We start from the raw sequence: 24,776 nt of genomic DNA, 5'->3' as shown, positions 1-24,776 counted from the left end.
CAATCGATTCAATTCTGTCGATGAACACAGACGAATAGATCAATCCTAAGTCCTAACCCAACTGGGTCAAATCCAACTTTTTGGCTCGAAAAAGTCAAAATTGTTGTTACAACTGTATATAGTCGTTAGACTGAAATCTTGAAATTTCTGTTTTTTTTTCAGTTAAATTTATCCGGTAAAGTTTCTGGAACCAAATTTATTTCAAAGTTTTGACCGCATTCCTAACGGCTCCTAGTTTTGACCCCACGAGAACCCTAACTTCTCTCTGCCCCTTCCAATCCTCTGCTTTACTACTTCACTCCTCCCCCATCAATTTCTCTCACATTTTCTTTCTTTCTAGCCGTTGGCGCCTCTCTCTCTCTCTCTCTCTCTCTACGTTTTCTACAGCAATGGCGAGCTCAGAACTCCCCGTTTCGCATTCCGATTCGTTATGCGCTACCGCCGCCGTGCTTGATGCGGTTGCCGCTTCATCTTCTTCTCTGAAGCGGAAGAGACCCCCGATGATTGCGATCCCGAACGTCCTGCAAGAAATTAAAACCGAGAAGCTCCGGGATTTCACCCCGCAGAACGGCGCCGTCTGCTTTAACGGGATTGGAGTTGGGGTCTCCGCCTCCAAAGGCAAGAAGAAGTTTATGGAAGATACCCACAAGATTGTTTCTTGCTTACAGGGACAGAAATCAAAGAAAGTAAGCAAATTTGTTCTAATCATTTATGGGGTTTGCTGGAATCCCTTTTTTTTTTTTCAGTACTTTCTTTGTTGGCTTTTCTAATTTAATTTCTTTTTCTTCAATTTGTAGGCGTTTTTTGGGGTGTATGATGGGCATGGTGGGAAGAGGGCCGCAGACTTTGTTGCTGAGAATTTGCACAATAATATTGTCGAAATGATGGAAATGCATACGGAAACTGAAGAGGCAGTTAAAGCTGGGTATCTGAAGACAGACCAGGAGTTCTTGGAACAGGTAATTGCAATCCTGGTTTCTCTGCATCCTTAATTCTCTTGACTGATTACATGTTAGAGGTGTGAGGTGTAAACGTGACATTTGGAGGCCAAAAAAAATGATGAATTCCATCCAATTTGCTTAGAAAACTTCATTGATTATTAGCCTCGATACATGAAAATGTTGTTCAGCTCAACTGAATTGTGGAGGGTAATCTTGTTAGTTATGACTGAGAACATGGTCTGTATTAGTAAAGGTTTATTGATGATTTCGGGGTGAATGCAGGGTTTAGGCAGCGGAACCTGCTGTGTCACAGCCTTAATCGAAGGGCAGGAGGTTGTTATTTCAAACTTGGGAGATTGCCGGGCTGTTCTTTGTAGAGGTGGAGTGGCGGAAGCTCTTACAAAGGATCATAAGGCAGAACAGGAGGACGAACGCAAAAGAATAGAGCATGAGGTATTTAACATAATCATTGTCACAAATACATAGTACTGACATATATTGGAAATATTTTGATGATAATTGTTGGTATTGTGATTAGGGAGGTTATGTAGAGTTCCACCGAGGAGCATGGAGAGTTCATGGGGTTCTTTCTGTTTCTAGAAGCATTGGAGATGCTCATCTGAAAAACTGGGTGGTGGCCGAGCCTGAAACAAAGATACTGCAGCTGACTCCAGATATGGAATTTCTTGTATTGGCTTCGGATGGACTATGGGGAGAGGTAAACAGAACCTTTGATGCGTGAAGTATCTGTCTTATTATTCGGAAGTGTTGTAAAAACTGGAAATGCAGTCATTAATGCTTTTGCTGATATCTCATTGCTTGTATTGACTTGCCTTTTGCATGGATAAATCTCTACGATTGTTAGGCAGTGTGACAGCACACATTTTTGCAGAACCTTTGTTTTTGTTTAAACTATATCTCCCATTTGCTTTTTCTGCTAATTGTTAAAGTCTTTCTTGGTGCATGAATGGATATCTGAGTCCACATCCCTGCCGAGAATAATGAAAGTCAGTTCTTTCTAACTCTGATGTTGAACTGTTTCACCTAGGTTGACAACCAAGAAGCCATCGATACTGTGAAACGATTATGTTCAATTCAGAAGAAATCGGCACCCTCAGGAGATCTTCTGAATGATGATGGCCATGGCTGTGTCAGTGTGAGCCCTTCATCAAAGTTGCGAAGGGTTTCGCTGGTTAAGCAAGTAAAAGGGATGCAATCCCCAGGCTTTAAGAAGGCGGTCAATAGCTGGCAAGATAGTGAGAATGACTTTGCAAGTGAAAATGAAAGCCCTCCATCAAAGTCGAGAAGAATATCCTTGGTAAAGCGATTAAACATGAAGATGGAATCACCCAAAAAAGAGACTCAATCTCCAGATATCTGGAAAGATAGCGAGAATGAATTTCCGAATGAAAATGAAAGGCCTCCATCAAAGTCGAGAAGAATATCAGTGGTAAAGCGAGTAAGCACGAAGATTCAACCTACCTCTTCGGGTGGACTGGTGGCTGCTTGTAAGGAGCTTGTGAGACTTGCCACGAGTAGGGGTAGTTTGGATGACATCACTGTAATGATAGTTGATCTCAATCACTTCAGATGCAACAGTGGATTCGCCCAGCTCAATTGATTCGCATTTGTACTCTTGCTGTAGGCCCCCCTCCTGTAGTAAAGGGTAACCTTCCAGAAAGCTATAGAGAAAGCTGTGCAGGTACCATATGTTAGATTCTTTAACTGCAAGTAACAGGAAGTCGCTTTCTCTCTTTTCAAAAGCTCAATGATAGTGCTCGTGGACCACCATTCTTTCGTTAGTGCTTCTTCCTCACGTTCTGAACACCTCTGATGTATCTATCTGATGTATCTATATGTTGTGCACGCGCATGCGCGATTGTAATTGCCCTACTGACTATAATTTGTGATAAATGAAGCTTCAGTAGCCTGCTCATGAATTTCTTTATGTTGGTATGTCTATGAATGAAGTTTTAATTCTTGTTCAGAAAGACAACGCCGCTCAACTGTTCTGCGACTTCAGCAATCAATCTGACTCTTGAGAAAGGTAAAGGTCGATTCATTTAAATTGTTTCATCGTCGTAGTTGCAATGTGGAAGTGCTGTTGTTTCCATTCCACCTGCAGGTCTTCCACCATAATCCCTTAGGGCTCGTTCAGTAACCATTTCACTGTCACCAAAGCGTCTTCGAGACTAGTGAAGACTCTGAGTTGGAGCAGAGCAGATTCCTCCTATCTTTCTGCACCTGCCACCCAGGATTCCTGTTTTCTACTCACTTCCCCACACACAACTTACTCCGTACTGTTCAGTCCAGGAGTTAAAAATACCTGTTAACACAGTAGAAATCTGCTTAAAACACGTAAACCACGTGGAATCATAATTTACCCACATCGTAAATCCAAATTATTTAATATTTAATCCAAATTAATTCCCTTTACCCTCCCTAACATTAACCTTTTTGAGTTGTTTAATTTCTGGTACACTGTCACATGAACTTCATATGTGATGGAAAAGGAGCTCGTTTGCTTTTTTCCATGCAAGAAAACGATAGATTTTATTGGGGTCAAACTTATTCTCCAAACCCAAACCACTTCCAAGACGAAATAAAGTAGGTGTTGTTAAAAACGGAAACCCAATAACAGATTGGAAAAAGGCTCGCACGGTTTACATTAAACGTAAACGCGTTACTCTCTTAAATTTAAGTTTAGTGTAGACTATCGCTTGTACTATCATAATATAAACTGTTTACTCTCGTCCTCGCTTCTCTCTCCCTCTAAGTCTGCCAGTTTGGGAATTTAATCATTTGAATGCCATGCTGCAAGAAAACCTGCCTTTCAAATCTTTCGTGCAGGATCTTAGCTAATCGAACGTATTCCTATTTCGTTCGTTAAATCAATTGGTTTTCTTACATTTCGTTGAGTAACCATGCACGATTCAATTGGAATTCCGCCCTGCTTCTCAGCCGGCGCTCATCTCACCCCAGCCGGCGTGATCAGGTCGGGGCAGAGCATGTTCATGTCAGTGTACAGAACGAAGATAGCCGGCCAGTGCCGGCTGATCACCATCACCTGGTGCAAGAATCTGTTACTCCACGGCCTCTCTGTTTCGGTGCAAGGCCAAAACAGAGACGAAGAGTATCGATGCAAAATCGAGCTCAAGCCGTGGTACTTCTGGCGCAAGCAAGGCTCCAAGCAATTCACGGTGGACGGCAGCGCCGTGGATGTCGTCTGGGACCTCAAAGCAGCGAAATTCAACGGCGAAACGGAGCCACAATCGGACTACTACGTCGCCATTGTCTGCGAAGACGAGGTGGTTTTGCTCGTTGGTGATCAGAAGAAAGACGCATTCAGAAAAACTGGCTGCCGGCCGTCGCTCATTGAACCGATCTTGGTTTCGAGGAGGGAGCATTTGTTCGGGAAGAGGAAGTTTTCGACACGAATCAAGTTTCACGAGAAGGAGAATTTCCATGAGATTTTGATCGAGTGCAGCAACGGCTCAGATGGGTCAGATCCGGAGTTGGAGATAAAGATTGATGGGATCCAGGCCGTTCGTGTGAAGCGGCTTCATTGGAAGTTCAGAGGGAATGATTGTGTTGATGTGAACAGAAACAGAGTTGAAGTTTTTTGGGATGTTCATGACTGGCTGTTTTGCTCTGGTCCGAGGCACGGAATGTTCATATTTACGCCGGTATCGGCGGAGCAACCGTCGCTTTCGACCGTTGACCAATCTTTGACTGAAGAGGTGTGTTCTGCTGTGGCAGTAGAGCAGGATAACGCAGGTGGCACATCCTCTCTGTTTTCCTTGTTCGTTTATGCTTGGAAGGTGGAATGAGGTGATTAGCGGCATGATTGGATTAAGTTAAAGCAAAAGTGATTAGGGATGAATGGAGGTGATTAGGGTCCAACGTTGATTAGGAACATGATTAGACAAGGACAGATTGAATCACATTAACATGTCCTATAATCCTCCAAATCCTAATTATCCTACTGCCTACTTTGAGTTTATAATTTATCTAGATATTTGGATCGCATATTTGTTTTTTTTTATTAGATATTTAGTAGAATTGTCTATGATAGGTTGTGCAATAGTCGAATTTTTCTTGTGAGTATGAGATAAGAGTATTTGTATCACTTGAAGTACATGGTCATGTTGCAAAACAATCGATTATGTATAACATAACATAAGTAATATGATCATTTTTATCATGTTTATTAGTCTGTAATGGAAATCGAAATAAGAAGTTTGATTCTAATGGCAGATTATTAGGGTATTTAGTAGTCCAGTTTCTTACTCATTACATCCTCACACTATTTGTAAACTTTCAAAGTTGCCCCCATGTACTTTAACCTAACATGGCATGTCAATAGAATAAAGTCATTTTGAACGACATTATTGTTAGTTTATTACGAAGTTATGCCCATCCCCTCTTTCTTAGTATAGATAATATCGTTTGTTTTTTAAAAAAAGTCATGTTGATGATCAAATTAGTTGAAGTAGTAAACAACCTATGTAGAATCAATATCACCCGATCTGAATGTTTAGGCAAAATAGTTTCAATTAAAATTTGGACTATGGCTCCTCAATTTAATTCTGTACATTTATCCAAAATCTTTTAGATATAAGGTGTATTCCTACTATCAAGGTATTTGATTCTCTCTGGATCTTAGTGTCTGGGGTTTAAGGACTAGAAAATATGAACTATTTGTTTGTGTGAAAGAGAAATCAGAGCACTTAGTTTGTATGAAGTGGGTCAGCGGAGTGAGTTAATGAAGACAGTTGAATTCAAATTGAGTAATCTAAATTGTTTAGTCCTTAAGCTCTGGACAATGAAATCCGGAATGAATCCATCCCTATTCAAGGATCTGACCGTTCAATATTCTAGAAAGCAGGCCATACCTGTAAATAGACATGTTTAACTAAGAAAGAAACATAAAAATCTTAGAGTTGGCCCATAACAGCATGCCGATCACGTAACATGCATGTAAACCTCTAAGACGACAGGAACATAAATGCTCGAGGGCATGAGATGATGGGCCTCTTTGGTGGCCCATCTACTTTTGCTTGATATTTTTCAGTTTGTCAAAAACAAGCCCAATCATACATTCCAAGTAAAAAGTTTGTCAACTCCTCTCACTTGAAAATTTTGAAAAATCAGTTTAGAACTCGTTTGGAAAAGCTTTTAAATTGATTAAAAGTGCTTTTAGAAAAAAATATATTTGGGTTCTAAAAGAATTTGAAGTGCTTTCTTCAAGAAGCACTAATTGATTCAAGTACTTTTTCAAGTTTCACTTGTATTTTGTCTAGATCTTAGAAGTTTTTTTATCAAAAGAGTTTTCAGTTATTTTAAAAACATATTCAAACAAGCGCGAAAAGGTATATGCAAAACAAAAGGAAAAAACACCAAAGTGATTTTAGTGATTCAGTATTTCAGTGGTCCTTTCTACTTTTAACGACAAGCTGTTTTCAAAGGGTTTGGTGGTCCGAAAAGGAGCCATTCACAATTTGTTGGAATATCCACTTGTTGGGTGCCTACGTGAAGTGGCTCCATCCCAGTTGATTTGAACCGTTGGATTATCGCATAATTTTGCAATTAAGATCTCTGTGATGTTGAACATCTTCTTGTATTAATCAAATTGAATATTGCACTTGTACCCATTTTTCAACTTGTCATATAAACTAAAATTTTAAGTAATTTATTATACAAGCTTTCCAAAATCATCAATTTGTCATCTCATCCTAATTCCGTTAAGTTTTTCATCCAAAATAAGTCATGTGTCTCATACATAACTTGTGTTTAGAGTTATTTCTTTCATTTTAACACCCCACTTCTTTCTATTAAGTTGCTTTGGATTAAAACAATTCTAGGGTGTTCAGTTTAGCATGTCATGAAATCAAATTTTATATGTGCTCTGTAATATAAGAAACGAGTTGAGGTTTGGTGCTAGAAATGGAAATGGAGATGCATATACGCTGTTCAAACACAACGATCTGCATGAACACTCTCGAACCCAAAATTTAAGAGTTTTACTAAAGAAAAGTAAAGACCTTGTAAAAAAATCTTAAATGACATAAATAACCTTGAACACAAGTCATGTGCCTCGCACATAACTTACTTTGGATAAAAAAAACTTAATGGAGTTAGGATGAGATGACAAATTGATGATTTCAAAAAGTTTGTATGACAAATTGCTAAAAAATTTAGTTTATATGACAAATTCAAAAATATGTACAAGTTCATATGACATTTTAAAACTTTTCCCTTTTGCAATTTGTTGGAATATTCATTAACATGGTTTAAATCTTTATGCAAAGTTTAATCAAATTGAATATCGTTTAATTATTTATGTACAAAGAATGTAAAACGGGTCTGGTAGCACTTCATATTCTCATGATTAACCGTGCGACCATTTTGCTTGATACAAATATGATTGTCAATTTCATTGAAGGCCGTTAGTCATTTAGGTGATCCTTAAATATGGGTTAAGAAAATGTACCCTTTCGGGTTATACGCCAACTAAAAACTTGATGTATAATGAAGTGCATGTATTGGGAGGACGCATGTATGCACGGTTTCGATTATGAACATTCTCAATAATAAATGATCATGTTGCCATGAATAATTGATTATTATAGCAAACAGTTCCAAATAATCTTAGTCCGAAAATAAAGTATCAATATGTTGTTGTTACTAGCGATATTATAATAATAGTTACTTTAGACCTTTCTCCTGTTTTTATATGAATAGAAAAAGAGTCACATGTGATCTAATGAGCTTGTTGTAGCTACCTGTGGCAAGCCAGTTTCAATGGAATTGGTGGGTCGGAAAATGAACCATCTGCAAATTAAATCAGAGACCCTTTTGTTAGCTGCTTGAGTGTAGTGAAATCCATCCCAATTCACCCACAGTGACTGGTCTTTGCATGCCTTTCCCACCATTATTTCTTTCACATCCACCATAACCTTCCTCCACAGTGGATCTGGTTATTGTACTCCCCACCCTGACCACAACATGCTCTTATCGGCTCGAATCCTGCAACGTTTTTTACATTCACATTAACAAACTCGATATAAACTGTTGGAAGGTTTCTTACTTTCCAACGCGCAAAATCAGATGTGTATGTTTAAAATTTAAGCTTACCATGCTTCTTGGGATGGCTAATGAGGGAGTAGACATCAACGTATGTGACTGCAGCCAATGGAAGTTCTTTTCTTGATTGGACAATAGCTTCTTTTAATCCAAGGTTGAAAAACTGAGCAACTTCCTTGTAAGGTGTGGCACATCCGGCCTTGTCCACCTGTCCGGCTAAGATAGGTGGGCGGGACAATACGTACCGGAGGCAACCTACGGGACCTGAATTGTGTATCCAAAAGTATCTACCTCCTAGACCGTATTTATTCTATATATAGCAAGTACGTCACATACAAGTTAAATTGACAAATTAGGTAAAACACAAATTATTTTGCTATTTAACCCTTAATAAAATGTAGTAATGATCACACTAAGTACCTTGACAGTGTTTTTGAACTGATTTAGTACATCAGGAACATATGCTTTGACTTGGGTAGTAGATATGTTGAAGAATAACCCGGCAATTAGATCGTTCTGACCAATATCAAATGTGCATAAAGCACGAGAGACAAGATCTTCTGGTTTAGGCATTAGTTGTTCAAATACTCCACACCTACATTGAAGTTTATAGATGACACGTCGAAAATCGTATTATACTGTTGAAGTATTAGCGATATTAACTTACCACATTCGGATTTTAAAAGAGTACAGTTAGCTGCACTAGAGAAAACTACACGCGTATAAGTAGTATTACGAACCTTGACTACGAACGATTTGGGATCTTGAAGGAAAAATGTAGAACTCGTTGTATTGAACGTCCAAGGAGATCGGACTAATCCCACTCTGACGAAGAGTTGTGTTGGGAGGTCTTATGGTCGAGGACAACGTTGCAAAGTTGGCTCCATGAGTGAAGTTGCTGCCCATTGAATCCAGATATGCGCTAAGAAATGGAAATCCGAGGCTTTTAGCTGAAAAAAATGCATCCCATCGAGCCATAATTATTAGATAATTTTTCTCGAGCAATTATTTAGAAGTGTTACTAGTCCACTTGTTATAATATAAATCGTTTTCAATCATATGGGCAAAAAAAAAAAATGTGACAATAAATAAAAAAAAGTCGATGAACTGTATATTAGTGGATGTTAAAGTTTCGGTAATAACTACCAGTCTACCATATTTCACAAACTGTATGGATGGGAAGATGGCAAATGGAGTGTTACCTATGAAATCAATGACCAGGCGGACATCGCAATAACGACCGGCCAAGCAAATAGAAAGATTAAAAACAAAAAATTCTGCTGACATTAAGTATTTTAATGAGCTTGCTGATGATGCTTTCGATGGCAGGCAAATTTCGATGGAAGTGGTGGATCTGAAAGCGAACCATCTACCATCTGATCAAAGACTCTTTTGTTAGCCGCTTGAGTGAAATGCACACCATCCCAATTCACCCAAAGTGATGGGTCTTGACATGCCTTTCCCACCAAAATATCTGCTTGTTGAAATTGTACTGCCCACCATGACCACAGCACGCTCTTACAGGTTGCTTGAATCCTGCGACATTTTGTACCACATGCTTGTCAGCAAACTGTTGAAGAATATAAAACATCACATCCTAGTGAAGCTGTTGGACTGTTTCTTTGAAATCTTGACACAAACTTGGAGACATTAATATTCACCCCATAGAGGAAGTGATTTCAATCTAGTAAGGGCTTACCGTGCTTTTTTGGTTGGCTGATGAGGGAGTACTTGGCTGGGTAAACATCAACATATGTGATTGCAGCTAATGGTAGTTATCTTCTTAACTGAACCACAACTTGCTTCAATCCACGGTTGAAAAATCGAGTTCGTTGTAAGGCATGTCACAACCAGGCTTGTCCAGCTACGCGGCTGCGATTGGTACGTGGTCCAATACATATGGAAGACAACCAATGGAACCTGTATTGTGTATCCAAACGTATCTACCTCCTTGATCATATATATACTGCGTGTAGAATTAAAACACACATCACAACCAAATTAGCCAACATTAGTTAATTTTGAAAATGTTGTTATTAGTTAATTTTGTGTTGCTAATTACCTTAACAATGATGTTAAACTGATTTAGCACATCAGGAACATATGCCTTGCCTTGGGTAGTGGACATGTTCAAGAATAAACCGGCTGTTAAATCATTCTGCCAATATCAAATGTGTATAAAGCACGAGAGAAATCGTCTGCTTTCGGCATTAGCTGCTCAAAACTCCACCTGCATTGCATTAATGCAAGTTTTTTCAACTAATAAAACATTTAGATGTCCGTAGAAATACTTCTTGGTTCCTTACGTGTAAATTATAGTTTGCCACACATGCCAAATGCAAACATAACTCATTTTAATACAAAAAGAAAACGTATATGTACACATGTCAAATTCTGACCTCGACTACGAGCGGTTTGGGACCTTGGTTGAAACTCGTAGAACTCGTTGTGCTGAACGTCCAAGGAGATGGGACTATACCCGCTCTGGATGGTTGAGCCCGCCGTGGCAAAGTTGGCTCCATGTGTGAAGTTGCTTCCCACGTAATCAAGATATGCGCTAAGAACGGTAATGCGAGCCTGTCAGCTGCAGTAACGGCTGGCAGCCGGCAGGGCGGTGGAAGTAGGACTCTCCGTGGGGCAAACGCACCTGACCGAAAACTGCAGACAAGCCGCCGGTGTCAGAGTTTGAGTCGCCGAAGTTGAATATGGCCGGATATTTGCATGGAGATGACGAGGCTGCCAAAATAGCAGTCACAAGTAGTAGTTTTTAGAAATGTGATTGCACTCTCAGAGACAAAAAAACGTTAAAAAAGGATATTAAGAAGAAAAAGAAAAAGAAAAAGAAAAGGTAAGCACTTTCTTTCAGAAATCGGCTTATGGCTTTTGGAACAGAATTTGTATCTGTTGAGTTTCCCTTGAACTCTTTAGGCTCAATTTATTTTGACAGGAAGCGCTCTGGCTCCTTTCACGAGGGATCGGTTGCTCTTATCTTATGGCCATTTTACTGCGTATAAAACAATAAAACCTAGCCAAACAAGCATTCGGACTTCATGGCCCAATGGATAAGGCGCTGGTCTACGAAACCAGAGATTCTGGGTTCGATCCCCAGTGAAGTCGTCCTTTGTTTCAAATTTTAGTTTATTTTATTTTTTCTTTTTTTTTTTGTCAAAGTTGATTTTTTTTTTCTCTTCCCTCTTTCAGGTAGTCAGATATGTTCAGTTAAATAAAAAAAAAATTATAATCATGTTAATACAACGATATTTTGTGTTGATTTTAAAAAAGTTAATTTTTAAAGATAGCCTAGAAAATAAACGATCATCAATCAGAAAGAAATGAATAGCTACATTTAGAGTTGATTTTTCGCAGTAGACCAAAAAAAAGGTGTCATTACGTGAAATTTGAATAAGTAACTTTCAATCAAGGACGGATTCATTTGTTTTTTTCTTTTTCTGTTGGTGTGTGGTACAACCGCAACTGGGATACTTGAAAGTTGAATCAAGTGTTGAGTATTGTGACATGCTTAAACGATTGAAACCGGATGATCAGAGAATGCGCGGTCCATAATTCGGTTGGCTATCCACTGGTTTGCAGCATCAGAATAGTGCCCTCCATCCCAGCTAATGTGCTGAGAAGGATTGCTACAAGAAGCTCCAGCTGCAGTGCCATTAACAATAGCTTTCACCCCACAGTGGACAGGGAAATCACCGTAGCTTCCACAGCATTAAGTTAGAGGACTCGTAAAACCTGCGAATTCCACACAACGGAGAAAAAGAGTTTAGGGATTTGGTTAGGCCAAGGAAATGGAGTAGTGAAACACTAGCTAAAGGCATGAAGTGGAAGTTTTGATCGGATGTGTTCATTAGAAAGAATCGATTTAATACACTTCTTATGTACCCCACGGAGTAGAACTTCGTCAGTGGATGTAAGGTTTTACCTATCCCGAATAATGTTAACTTACCATACTTCTCCGCCTTCACTTGTAAGCGTGTATTTTTCTGCATAGATATTGACGTAAGTAAGAACTGCTTCTGAAAGTTGGGCTCTTAGTTCAAGCACTCTCTCCTTGAGCTGCACGTTAAATTCTTGAACCGCCTCATTGTAAGGCTTCAAGCAACCTTTTTTGATCCAGGTTACCGGGTTCTGGCAGCTTATACGCAAGAGTTGAAGGCAAGCACCCGAGCGGACCTGTGTTGTGACTTGTGAATCCAAAAAACTCTTGCCCCTTGTTGGTAGAGTTGCTGCACATATAAAACAATCTGCAATCTGTTTATAGAGCCATCGGGATTTTAGGCATTTCATGTGACACCTAGGTTGGAAAATAATCTAGAGATAATGTTTCTGACTTCGTGTTATTAAGGTTGTTACCTCAGTTGATTTAGTAATTATGAAACTTGTTACCTCAGTTGTCAAGGCTAACTGCGCTGCTATGGTGGAGACGGATGCCAGCACTTGGCGATAGTAATAAACCTCGCACGGGCCATAAGAACCTCCTACTTCATGAAATCGACAGAATAGCCCTTACAGATTTGAAGGTCAACGGGCAGGCAGGAAGCAGAATGTGAAAGCAAAAAAATTATGAAATAGAAAATATGTTGTGATATCATCACAAACATAATTGGATTTCATTTGTTTGGTGTCCACATCGGTCGTTTTATTTTTATTCAAGAAGAAAACAAAGTTGGATCCTTAATTTAAACACACTCTCATCTCAATGATTAAGTACAATGTTAAATCTGTACCAAACTTATAGCACAAGTTATCTGCTTGAAGTTGAATCAGAACTGTGGAGAACTGTGACACGCTTCAGTGATTGATACTGGAGGGTCGGAGAATGAGCCGTCCATAATTTGGTTGGCTATCCATTCATTTGCAGCATCGGAATAGTGCACCCCATCCCAGCTAATGTACTTCGAAGGATTGCTACAGAGAGCCCCAACTTCAGTGCCATTAACAATAGCTTTCATCCCACAATGGACGACATGGTTATCACCGTAACTTCCACAGCATTGAACTAGAGGACTAGAAAAACCTGAAATTTCCAGACGCCAGGGAAAAGGGTTTTGGATATGCGAAAGAAATGAAGTATAGAAAGCTAGCTAGACGCATGAAGTGAAAAAACTTACCGTACTTCTCTGCCTCATTGATAAGCGTGTATTTTGCTGTGTAAATATCGACATAAGTGAGAACTGCATCAGAAAGTTGGGTCCTTAAGTTAAGCACTCTTTCCTTGAGCTTCCGGTTAAATTCGTGAGCCACCTCATTGTGAGGTTTCAAGCAACCGTTTTGGTCCAGGTCGCCGGGTTCTGGCAGTTTATATGCAAGACTTGCAGGCAAGCAGCCAAGGGGACCTGTGTTGTGAATCCAAAAAACTCTTGCTCCTTGTTGGTAGAGTTGCTGCAAAACTACCAATATCATTATTTTGTTTAAGATTTTAATCTCTTTAAGAACATTTACGAGTTCATATACACTCTGTTGACAACTAAATTTACACAGTTTTGCCATTTCATGTGACAAATATGTTAAAATGTAGCTGTCTTCATGGTTAACAATTTTCCACTCAAAAAAATCACAGGTTACGCCCAAAACACTGGTCATCCGAGTCCATAAGACTTCAAAATGAAAATGGATAGCTCCTTATGAAACTTATTACCTCTATTGTGGAAGCAAACTGTGCAGTGATATTGGAAAGGGATGCAAGCACTTCATCCAGAGTCTTCAATCTTAATCCCGCATGAAGATCGTTTTGTCCAATGTCTAATGTGTACAAGGCCTTGGAGAAGTCGCTTGGTCTCGGGAGGCTGGCCCTGACCTTTGAGCTTTTACCTGAAAACCAAGCTTATGATTCAAGTTATTTTCTCTACAACTCGATAAGACAATAGACTTCCTCAGCAACAATATATCCCAACCTTCAGCAAAACCCTCATTCGCACGTGCTTTCAACTGCGCAAATTGGGCAAGCTGCACGTTAAGAGAGATGGGGCTATATCTCGCTTCAAACATCTTGCCATCTAATGGCTGAATGGTAGATCCTCCGGTCGCAAAACTTGCTCCATGATAAAAATTAGTTCCAACAGCATCCAGATAAGCACTCACAAATGGAAACCCCAACTTTTGAGCTGCAAGATTGCCAAATGCAGTTTCTAATTGTCTTAAACATAATGCATGATACATTACAACACAGTTGATGCACTAACCAATAAAATCGATCATGAGACGCCCGTCTGAAAACCTGCCTGAAGGTTTACCAAAGAATGTATTGCCATAGGGGGCAGGAAGTCGATAAAATGTGGCCGATAAACCACCCGTGTCGGAGTTAGAATCGCCAAAGTTAAACATTGCTGGGAATTGGCAACCATTACTTGATATGTTTTGTGGTGCAAGGCCTAAGAAAACCGAAAGGGCACCAACTAAAACCACTCCTACTGCCACTGCCTCCACACTCTTCTTAACTCCCCAAGGGCCTCTCCACCACCTATTGATACTACCAAAACTTGCACGGTCCATATGAATCTCCTCCTACTGCTTTCTCTCACTCCCTTTTCACCAAACAAGAGATAGTGATGTCAACCACACAATCCATTAAGTCATTCCACACTCATTGAAATCACGTTACGCGAGTCCCTCAACCTATCGGTTGAGTCACATCGCTTCACTACCCTTAGAGAACTGAAAGTTACTTAAGGAAGAACGGACTCAAAGGAATTGTTCGGACTGCTTTTAAAATGATTATAAACGTTTTCAAACAATTAAAAGCGCTTTTGACACTAAAAATAAAGGGCTCGTTTGGTAGTAGTTTTAGAATGCTTAAAAGCGCTTTTGATGATAATGTTTTTGTGACAAATCCTAAGTAAAAATGTAAGTAAATCTTGAAAAGCACTCGAGTGCCTCCTACAAGAACTGCATAACTGGTGTCTCTTGAAATCCAAAAATATTTTTCTCAAAAACGCTTTCAGTTACTTTAAAAACGCTTCTAAACAAGCCCAAAAGCGTTTCTAGGTTATGAAAGAACATTTCTTTAGTGTTTTTATCTAGTGGCGCTTGAATTTTCAATAAGAATTTCGACATGTTACCAATAAAATCACTTTTAGCAAAAGCATTTATGACACAAGGGAAAAAGATGAGGGTGAAACTTTCACCTTGAACAATAGGCGATGGAGCTAGCTAGATGGTTGTGTTCTTCTGCATGGATTGCGCTTCTCTCTGTGGCTCATTTGTTGAAGAAAAGAAACTGATTTGGGGCTCCATAGGATCGGTGGAGGAGACCTTGCAAATTTAGGTCAACGGGCAGCAGGTACCAGAACGTGAAATGTAGACATTAAAATATTAAAACAAATGCGTAATGATACCATCAATTCATCAACATCTTCATCATCTGAATTGGGAATATTGCTGGTGAAAGATCCAACGATTCAGACTGCGCCACATCGGTTTCTCCTGACCGAGTTTATTAAACTTGCAATTATATAAAATTTAGAATTTATAAATTGACATGCACCAATTCTTTTATTTAAATTCATAAACATAGAATTTTAAAATTTCCGCATGGAAAAAAAACCTTGGAATTTGGGACCTCTACTCCCCAAGTTTAAATACCATGTAAATATGTGTTATTTCCCAATTTATAAGATTTAGAGCTTAAAAATAACAAATTATGTATTCAATTTCATTATTCTTTTAGGTTAACCAAACAAGAAAATTCACAAATTCTAAAAATAAATTCCGTTATTTCAATTTATGTCATTTTAAAATTCTTTAATAATTTTAAATTTCTTCATTTAAACATAGAGTGAAGTGTAATAGGCTAGAGATACAGCTCCCTACCATGACATCCTTGTATAGGCAACCCACAAAACTTGGCATTAACTGTGGCCCATAAGCTAAATACAGAAAACAAGTTTAAACACACATCAATGAGCAACGTAAGATGGAATTTGAATCGACGGCTTACCCAACGTTTGATATTTCGATCATTTTGAATTTTCAACCGTCGAATAAAATGAATTGAAAAAGATCAAAAGCTCAAAATTAACAATGCTTATCTTTATGTGCTACATTCCGTACAAAAATTGAGAAATTTGAGTTCCGGGACTTTCTTGCACATAATATGGCACCCAGCAACAAGGTCATGCAAAATAGAACCAAATTATGAGTATATTACCCTGACGATCGTCACAAAAAATAGTCTAGTGAGTCCCGTAGTGTTCAGTAAAATTGGATCCTAAGAACAATACAGGCTCCTTCACATAAAAAAAAAAGACAAAAAAGAAAGCGGAAAACTGCAATTTTACATAGTTTCGAGATGTAAGAACAGATCATCACCGCAAGAGTTTTCCCAGTGCCGGTAATCAATAATGCTTGCTCCATTTTTCCCCAGAGCAAAATGAAGAAAACAAAAAGAGTGAGGCAAAATATTATTTGGTTCTGGTTGTCGGAAGTGCTAGGCAGTTCAACGAATCCATTGAAACGGCGCAGTTGTTCACCATCTTTCTCTTGACCTTGCCCTGCCAAATAAACAACAACCGAACATCACATGCATTTTGAGGCATTCATAACCAATATTTAGCTCCGAGAGTAAATATATCCTTCAACTTCTCCAAAATTCTTAAAGCTTCTAGCGAAATTTTTTTGACCGTTACATATCTTTTGTTCTAAAAGGGATGTGCTGATTGGTTTTTTTACAACTACACACAATTAACCGACCCAAAATGTTCTTTCGTAAAGCATAACATATCAAGTTTCTTTCGTAAACAGGTTAACTTCCTCCCTAAGACTGTAAAAAGTAAAGCACAGAAGCACTTTATTCTCACCTGTCCATGTCTCTGTTCCCCAGAAATCCTCCTCTCTCCCTGCCACCATGGAATGACCTTCTGTCATCAAAAGGCCTTGCCCACGGATCTCCTTTGCCTTGCGAGGGAGGCCCATCAACATATTCCATGCTTCTAGAATCTTCAAATGACCCGGAATAAGAAGGCGTCCTCTCAAAAAAGCTACCACCCCTGCCTGCTGCAGACCCAGGCCTACCTGCTCCAGACCCAGGCCTATCGATGGCCTTCTGCCCAAAGCGAACTTTGTCATCCAAATTTCGGATCAATGTCTCCAATTTCCTTTCCTTCTGAAGTACTATATCACGTAGACTTGGCTGGTCACCGCCAGACTCTCGCACAGTTTCACTATTCACTTTATCCGTAGATTCTTTCTCCAGTTCCTTCTTTAGATGATCTATTTCTTCCCTTAAAATCTTTTCCTCGTCTGTTTCAGGTCTGCAACAAAAGGCTTAAGAGATCAATTCCACAAGACAACCACAGGTTACATATAAACACGACAAGAAAACTGAAAAATATATAGTTTGCCAAATGCTTACAAGACGAACTACTATAGTTTATTGATAAGGTTTCATCTGCCTACAGCATTTTACAAAGCTAAATTACTTCCTAGTGGAAAAGGTAATCCAGTGAACAATATATATGACCAATTAAAAAGCAAATTCTAATAATTTTGGCATGTGGGTGCAATCAAATTTGATTATAAAAAATATTATTATCTTGTGATTAGATCAGACTCATTCAGCAAAGAAGAAGACAACAGACTGTATCAGCATAACATCCAGACAACTCCCAATTACCACATTACAAAAACACAAGAAGTCAAAAGACATGGTCTTCCGCATTGTCTCTAATTGCATAGTTGTCTGCAATGAATATTACTTCATCGGGGAGGGGAAGAAAACAGTTTGTGTAAACTTTTTTCTCCCCCGCACCACAAACAGACAACAATAGGACAAGAATGTGCCCCAAGAGGAGGTACTAACCCAAACATAATCTAATCGTTTCAACTATACACTAGTCTACTTATTTCGATACAAACTTTTCCAACCGAAACATAAACTCAATACACATAATCCAAACGGTACTAACCCATCTAACTTCTTTGCATGGAATCAACCCGCCATTACCATGCATATTCAAACCATACAATCAACCCAACTCACTTGGGCAACTCTTAATAGCAAAAAAAATACATAACAATCAACCCACCATTACCATGCATATTCAAACCATTACTTAGCTGAATGCACTACCTACAAAATTGACATAAAAGAAGTCGAAACCAACCTGTCAATAGCCTGATGCTCCAGCTCGAGATCAATCTTCCGCCAATCCTTACCCCGCTCCTCCAGCAAAACCTCCCTTGGCTTGGCATCACCAAAGGGGTTTACTTTCGGCCGCGGCTTCACTGCATTATCACTCCCATGCAGCCCGGGCCCTTCAGACCGGCTTGACTGAGCACTCGAAGGCCTGCTTGAGTGGGCACTCGTCGGCCTACTCGTCTTCTTGGCTTCAATTTCCGACTCCAGCTTCTTCCAATCCATCCCTTTCTCAGCCAAAATCTCCTCCCTAGGTCGAGCTGCTCCGAATGGGTTTGGCTTATTGGTCTTCACAACCTGCAATGGCTCATTCTCGCCCTTCGGAGGATCCAACACCAATTTGGGTCGCTCTCTCTCAACTCTGTCGACCTCACGTCCGCCTCTAGCCCAGCGATCCGGCTCTGCACCCGAATCGCGAAATCCAGACCCAAACGTGGATGACCTAGAAGGAGCAGGCTTCTTCCCAACAGTCCAGTTATCAACCTCGTCTGCCCTAGACCAAGCTGGGGCGCCCATCATACCACCATCACCACCACCCCCAGCACCACCACTACCGAGCGAGCTATACCGGCTCTGCCTACTCGAATCCGCAGAAGGAAGAGATTTTTTAGTCATTGCCCAATTGTCAACCTCGTCCGCCCTTGACGGCTGATCGAAATCAGAAACCCTAGAAGGCGGGCCCCTCCGGTCGTCGTCGAATCCACCGTAGGATCTTCTTCCACCGCCACCCCATGACCCGTCTCCGCCCTCTCTGTCCCCGTCCCGACCCGGATTTGGACCTGAGCGACCATAAGAGGAAAACCCGCCACCTAGGCGACCGTACTGCATATCTTCGGCAGAGCGCTCCTTGGGGCCGGTAGGGAGGCGCATCATCTCGTCGGGAGTGAGACCGACCCGATTAGAGACCGGGGTGCCGGAAGAGTTGTAGAATTCGGAGAGGCTCATCTTCTTCTTCTTCGGCTTGGCGCTGGAGGCTTCCTTTAGGCTGGGGAAGCTCTGAGCCGCGAGCTCCTCAGCCTCCCGCTCAGTCTCCCGCTCAGTCTCGGCGGCCCAGGCGCCGACACCTCCCCAGGGTTTGGCCATCGTCGACGGCTTGCGAGATCTGAAAACGCAGTTCGAAATGAAAGGGAGAAAGGAACCAGAAAATTTCAAAAAAATGGGAAGAGACGAAGGCGAAATTAATATAAAAAGTGGTTTTATTTAAAAAAAATGAAATTAAAAAGAAAATAGAAAGTGGGGCTCCGTTAATGGAGCCGGAGCTCCGAGAACTTGTGAAGTAGAGGGAAAGGCAACAGTTGGCGCGTGCAATAGTGGGCGCGTGAGCGTTTGTGTGTGTGTTGGATGATGATGTACAGTTGTACCGAGCCAGAAACACAAGCGAGACATACAACTCACCAGCTAATCAGCTACGTGGCGTTTTCTTAGGGCGGTCTGGTTGTGAAAGTGGGGCCGCGAGGCCGAACTGGAACCGTTGGTTTTGCGGCCTCCGAGTGAGTCGTGGGGCTCATTCAAGTTTGAATAGCTGCTTATTATCGTAAATTGGATGCTGATTATACATCTAATCATGTGTTACGTATTATTTTATTTAATTTTAATTTTTTAAATTTAGAAAAAATATCTTTAATATGAAATTAACTAAAATTAAATAAAAAAAACACTTTACATATAATAAAGTGTATAATGTTCATACATCGTAGTTATAATGATCAAGAAAAATACTTTACTTCTTGTTTTTGTGGTGTGGGTATGTGGTCCGCTGCATTTTGACTTCTTGGTAGTTAACAGTTGTGATGCTCTTTTTTATTGGACCTGGCTTTTCTGACCTACCACTTCACGTGTACTCCTATTTCCTCTTATTTGTGCGGTTACGGTTAAACTACGTTAACATTTTATGTTACTATTGATTTTTGTTTTATTATCTCTATAAAAAAGTCAATATAAAATGTTGACATGACTTAACCGTGACCGTACAAAATAGGAGATGATAGGAATGTATAGGAAGTGTGAGGGTAGAGAAGCCGGATCCCTTTATATTGGGCTTTTTTCTTTTTGCAAAAAACAAAGTAATGTTAAGAGAATTAAATATTAAATTTGTAAATTATGTAGTGTTTCTTAAATAAAAAATAAGCAAATTAATTAATAATTTAATTATTAACAATTACATTATATAGTTTTAAAATATAATTTAAATAGTTAGTATTCACAGTATAACCATTAAAAAAATAACCTCTATTATCGAAAATTCAATGAGAGTTTTTCAATTTTTTTTTTTTATACTTTTAATTTATAGGTTTGGCCCGTTTGAGCAATCTACCATGTGAAAGCACATTGCATTTTGTTTGTGAATAATCTATTTGTTCTCACTTAATGGTTACAATTAAGCCACATCAACATTTTGTGTTAATTTTTTTTTTTGTAAACAAAAAGACGAAAAGTGAAAAAGAATAGGATGGAAGGGAAGTGGATTCGTAGGAGAGAGAATCCTATTTCGTATTTTTTTATTTATCTAAAACATAAGTCGTCTCGGGTTCGAAACCCACTGCTGGTGTGGTAGCCAGACTTGTGATCATAGGAAAGCTAAAATGCCTTTATGAGTCTTATCGGTCCTCGAAAATGATAAATAATCATGGTTTGCCATCAGTTATCTCCCTTGAAAAAAATGCACATAAGTCAGTATGTCACGTAATAATATTAATATTAATGAAGGAAAAATAATAATTTTTAGTAAATTTATCGTTTTTGCAAATTGAATCTTATTGCTTTAAAAGTGGGAGCGTGGGAGTGGAAAGCTTTCTTGTTGTGGAGGTAAAGGGGAATCAATAAATATAGGCGAGGACAAACATCCCAGCGCCACTAAATTTTGGAATAAATGGAACGTACCCATGTTCAACTTGACCAAATGCTCCCTCTAAAGCTATATGATAGGAGGAGGCAAAGGTTGTGCTGAAACTCTACTTTTTGTAACCAAAACTAAAAGCTTTGTACTTTCTAATTGGATGGGCTCTCTCTACATCCTCAAACTCATCACATGATTGGTTAAAAATTTAATTTTGTTAAAAAATTGTGTTGAAATATTCCACGTCAATTAGAGATAGAGAAGAAAAATAGTTTAAATACTTTAATTTCACACTAACTAATACGAGGTATTTTGTGATAAAACATCACACCTGTTAGATTGTGCATGTAGTAATTAACATGCTGAGAACCATATAGTGTTATTGGAAATGGATTTTTTGCCCGTCTCTCTGATAATTTGACAACATGTTGTACACATCTATCCTTGAGGCACAACTCAAGGATAGTTGCAGATAAACCTTCGGTTTTCAGCTTAGAGTATTGAGAGTAGTCATTCATCAACGTTTAGTTGGTGTAATGACTATAATTGCAACAAAGTTTACCGTTTTAATCATGGTTCGTGAAAAGTTCATATCATTTAGATCCTAAATGCCACCACATATAAATAGATACGTGTGTTTTGCATGAAAAGGACTATCCTCAAATTAACTTTCTCTCCTCCGGTAAGAGTTTTTCTCACTATTGTGTGAGTGTTCTTTCGTTTCATAGATTAGCGTCGCCATAAGTCCCAATTTTGTCTTGGGTCGATGGCAGTCCCGTTGCCTGCCCTTCTTGTCCTCCTTCTTCTTTTTCTCTCCTTGTCCGTGCTCCCATCCCTTTGAGCACTTTAACCCAAGCCTCAATGTCCCCTTTCTCCTCCATCATTTGGTTCCATCCTCTCCCTTTTCCCTAACCTCCGTGTTGTGCTTTTTCCTCACTAATTTTCCCTTCATTAATTTCATGTTTTGGCTACATCATCTCTCGAATCATAGTTAAGTCCCTTCGGGTATTGTCGGTGTTCCCGGCGTTTTGCCGCGATCTATGAGAAGGTGTGTAGAACTTTAACTTGGGTGGTCACACCACCACCTTTGTTGGTCCTTCCCAGTCTTCACTTCTGTCGGTGATGTTGCTCGTGGGATCTCTCTTCCTGCGTGCTTCCTTTGTTTTATGGCGGAGGTCGCTGTGGTGGTCCTTGGAGAATGATGCGGCTGCTTTTCCTTTTCACTTTTGAGTTTCTTGCTAACTTGGTCTATGGTGCTCCCGGGGCGGCGATTGTGTGGCAACAACAGCGCAGCGAGGGTTATAGTTTGCTTTTTGTGTGTTTCTTTGTGCTTGTTGTGGGCTCAACCTTTGGGTTGGTGTTTTTTTGCTTTGTGATCCATCTTTTAGTCTAAATTCAGATCCTAGGAATCCGTAAATCATATCCGTAAATCCTTCATCGTACAGTTAGAAATTGTTTTAAATATTTTTATTTAAAATTAAATACAAAAAGTATCTGACAAAAACTGATCACACGATATACGATGAACAGACATGATTTACGGATCTTCATATCCTCATCAAAAATATCCGGAGAGGATCCTGTTGGTTTTAATCTTGCGCCTTGTTTGAATTTGGGTTTTTGTTTATAAAAGTTTGTTTTGTTGGTAATGAATTATTTTCATTGCTTCTTTTTTCGAAACAACAAACATTATTCCACTTAACACCTTCCAACTTCACATATATTCCCCTATTTTTCAAAAGGGAAGTGTTATCGGCACTCAAAAAATCTCATTCTACACTTTTCACAAGTGTATTTTTCTTTCTAAATATAAAAAGTTTGAAGTGTAGAATGAGAAATTTGAAATACCAATAACAATTCCCTTTCAAAAAACCCGACTTCCCCACATCAGCAACTCCACGCCCATATTCTAATACTCCACAATAAATTTGTTTCGACACACCATATTTTACTAACACACAATAATGTGGTTCAAATACAGCTACCTTAATTCAGAAGTTACCAAAATTATTGAGGGACTTGTATCTCAATAACTTTGCATCCAAAGTCTCGAATTCAATTACCGTCTCACCAAGTCGATTTACCCTTTCGCGCCAATATCGCTCATCAAAAACGAAATAGCGATGGCTTAACCATTGACCTCGTCAAGGAAAGAATTAGCACCCCGCATCCCCTGCTCTCGCTCCGCCACCAAAGCCTGAGTCTTCCTCTGCATCGCCAGCAGCACGCTGTGCCACGTGTTCACTCTTGAATTGACCTTCCCGTACACCCCCACGTTCACGTCGTCCAAATCCCGCGCCTCCACCGCCAGAACCTCACGCGCCTCCGCGCCGTCCAGCAACCACATCAGGCACGAGCAGAACCCCTTCGCGATCTCCGAGTCGCTGTCAGCCCGGAACCTCATCCTCCCCACCTCGTCCATCTCTGCCTCCACCCACACCTGCGTCGAGCACCCCTGGACCCGGCTCTCCGGCTCCCGCGCACACTCACTGTGCGGCGGGAGCCTCGCCGCGTAGTGTAGTAGCCGCTTCACGCGGTCAATTGGCTCCGACAGAGACTTGAATTCCAAAACGAGGCGTTTCAGCTTGTCGGCCACCCTCTCCCTGGGCTCCGACGGCCGAGCCTGCGTCGCCGTCAGAGCCAACGCGTTCGGGATTCGAATTCCTCGACTGGGGATGCATTTGATGGACAAGAAATTTATGTTGTTGTTTTGGGTGTCAAGTTTCAATTTGGAGGGTACAGGGTTGTGGAATTGGCGGTTTGACGATGACTCGGCGGCGGCGGAGCGGGCGGAGGAGAAATGAGGGAGTGTTGTTGTTGTAAATGCGGTGGAGTTCATGTTTGGAAGGAGAGAAAGTGATGGAAAGTGGGAAACTGGAAGTTATGGAGAGCAAGAAAATTGGAGATACTTCAAGTGCAGTGCGTCTTCCCTCGTTGTCTGCCGCGAAGTTTCAATGAGAGTGAAAAATGACGATATTTATAAAGGAGGGATTGGTTCAATAGGTCGCCACGAGGGAGAGTCGATACGAGCCGCCAAACATTACCAAATTGAAGTCCTAACGTCTCTTCGACTTTATTTTTTTGGGATTAAATTGATTTTTGATAGAGTAATAGTGTTTTTGATTTAAGTAGTTAGTTGTTAAGAGAAGATAATCAGTGAAAATTAAACTTGTGCTAGAACGCATAAACATAATCGAACATCATTTGCGAGAAATATATTTATATTTTTTTACGGGTATATAGAAAACAATTAATACTAATTACATGATACTTCATTTCATCTTAGTGTTGTAATGTGATTTGATGATCGAAATTGTCCAAGTGCTAGATTATTTCTTTAGTAAGTTTGTGTTGTTAGAGTTCACTCTCAGTCACCCTAAGACAGGAAACAAAATATATTGTAGATGCCATCAGGGGCGATGGAAATAGGGATCCAAGTGGAATGTATACATGTGAAGATCTTTTGAAGACTTCTGAATGTTTGGTAAGGTTTCCTCTTGTGCCTACTAAATGTTTGATGTAATACATGTTATGGCATATCTCAACAATTTGTGTCAACATCACTCAACAAATTCTCTCTATATTATTTATCAGATTGCTTCGCCATATGTTGATAATTATTGACATGTACGCAACATGGTTTGACTAACAACCACAAGCCCACCAAGTGTTAAACGAAATGCTGCAATGAATAAACTAAATTCTTTTGCGCACTTTATGCTTTGTTTTTATTTTAAAAAAAAAATTATATTTAACACTAAAATCCCAA

The 24,776-nt window shown here is 39.8% G+C and overlaps 4 protein-coding genes, 1 non-coding gene and 1 pseudogene across 5 annotated transcripts; 2 read left to right on the top strand and 4 right to left on the bottom strand.

The window, feature by feature from the left end:
- Positions 1-37: 37 nt before the first annotated feature.
- Positions 38-5,134, top strand: LOC103949811. The gene is made up of 6 exons (XM_048571530.1): positions 38-686; positions 798-959; positions 1,224-1,394; positions 1,480-1,659; positions 1,990-2,539; positions 3,861-5,134. Exons 1-6 carry the CDS (start codon positions 390-392, stop codon positions 4,769-4,771), a joined length of 2,271 nt encoding a protein of 756 aa, XP_048427487.1. The 5' UTR covers positions 38-389; the 3' UTR covers positions 4,772-5,134.
- A 2,472-nt stretch (positions 5,135-7,606) lies between these two features.
- On the bottom strand, positions 7,607-9,519 carry LOC125471283 (annotated as a pseudogene).
- A 1,552-nt stretch (positions 9,520-11,071) lies between these two features.
- On the top strand, positions 11,072-11,144 carry TRNAR-ACG. Its single transcript has one exon. It is a non-coding gene; the product is annotated as a tRNA-Arg (tRNA).
- A 1,464-nt stretch (positions 11,145-12,608) lies between these two features.
- Positions 12,609-15,393, bottom strand: LOC125471282 (GDSL esterase/lipase At5g14450-like). The gene is made up of 6 exons (XM_048571535.1): positions 15,164-15,393; positions 14,222-14,563; positions 13,934-14,143; positions 13,678-13,850; positions 13,151-13,421; positions 12,609-13,056 (listed from the first exon to the last, which is right to left on the bottom strand). Exons 2-6 carry the CDS (start codon positions 14,529-14,531, stop codon positions 12,803-12,805), a joined length of 1,218 nt encoding a protein of 405 aa, XP_048427492.1. The 5' UTR covers positions 14,532-14,563; positions 15,164-15,393; the 3' UTR covers positions 12,609-12,802.
- Positions 15,394-16,160: 767 nt separating this feature from the next.
- On the bottom strand, positions 16,161-19,351 carry LOC125471520 (eukaryotic translation initiation factor 4B2-like). The gene is made up of 3 exons (XM_048571993.1): positions 18,140-19,351; positions 16,835-17,287; positions 16,161-16,528 (listed from the first exon to the last, which is right to left on the bottom strand). Exons 1-3 carry the CDS (start codon positions 19,252-19,254, stop codon positions 16,504-16,506), a joined length of 1,593 nt encoding a protein of 530 aa, XP_048427950.1. The 5' UTR covers positions 19,255-19,351; the 3' UTR covers positions 16,161-16,503.
- Positions 19,352-22,658: 3,307 nt separating this feature from the next.
- Positions 22,659-24,088, bottom strand: LOC125471647 (sufE-like protein 2, chloroplastic). Its single transcript, XM_048572331.1, has one exon. The coding sequence runs from the start codon at positions 23,844-23,846 to the stop codon at positions 23,136-23,138; it is 711 nt and encodes a 236-aa protein (XP_048428288.1). The 5' UTR covers positions 23,847-24,088; the 3' UTR covers positions 22,659-23,135.
- Between the last annotated feature and the right edge of the window lie 688 nt (positions 24,089-24,776).

This window comes from the organism of the source record quoted next, unplaced genomic scaffold (genome assembly GCF_019419815.1).
Source record: "Pyrus x bretschneideri cultivar Hongxiangsu unplaced genomic scaffold, Pyrus_bretschneideri_v1 Contig6, whole genome shotgun sequence".
Taxonomy (NCBI): domain Eukaryota; kingdom Viridiplantae; phylum Streptophyta; class Magnoliopsida; order Rosales; family Rosaceae; genus Pyrus; species Pyrus x bretschneideri.
Note: the sequence above shows the minus strand (reverse complement) of the source record. Positions and strands in the feature narration are given on the sequence as shown.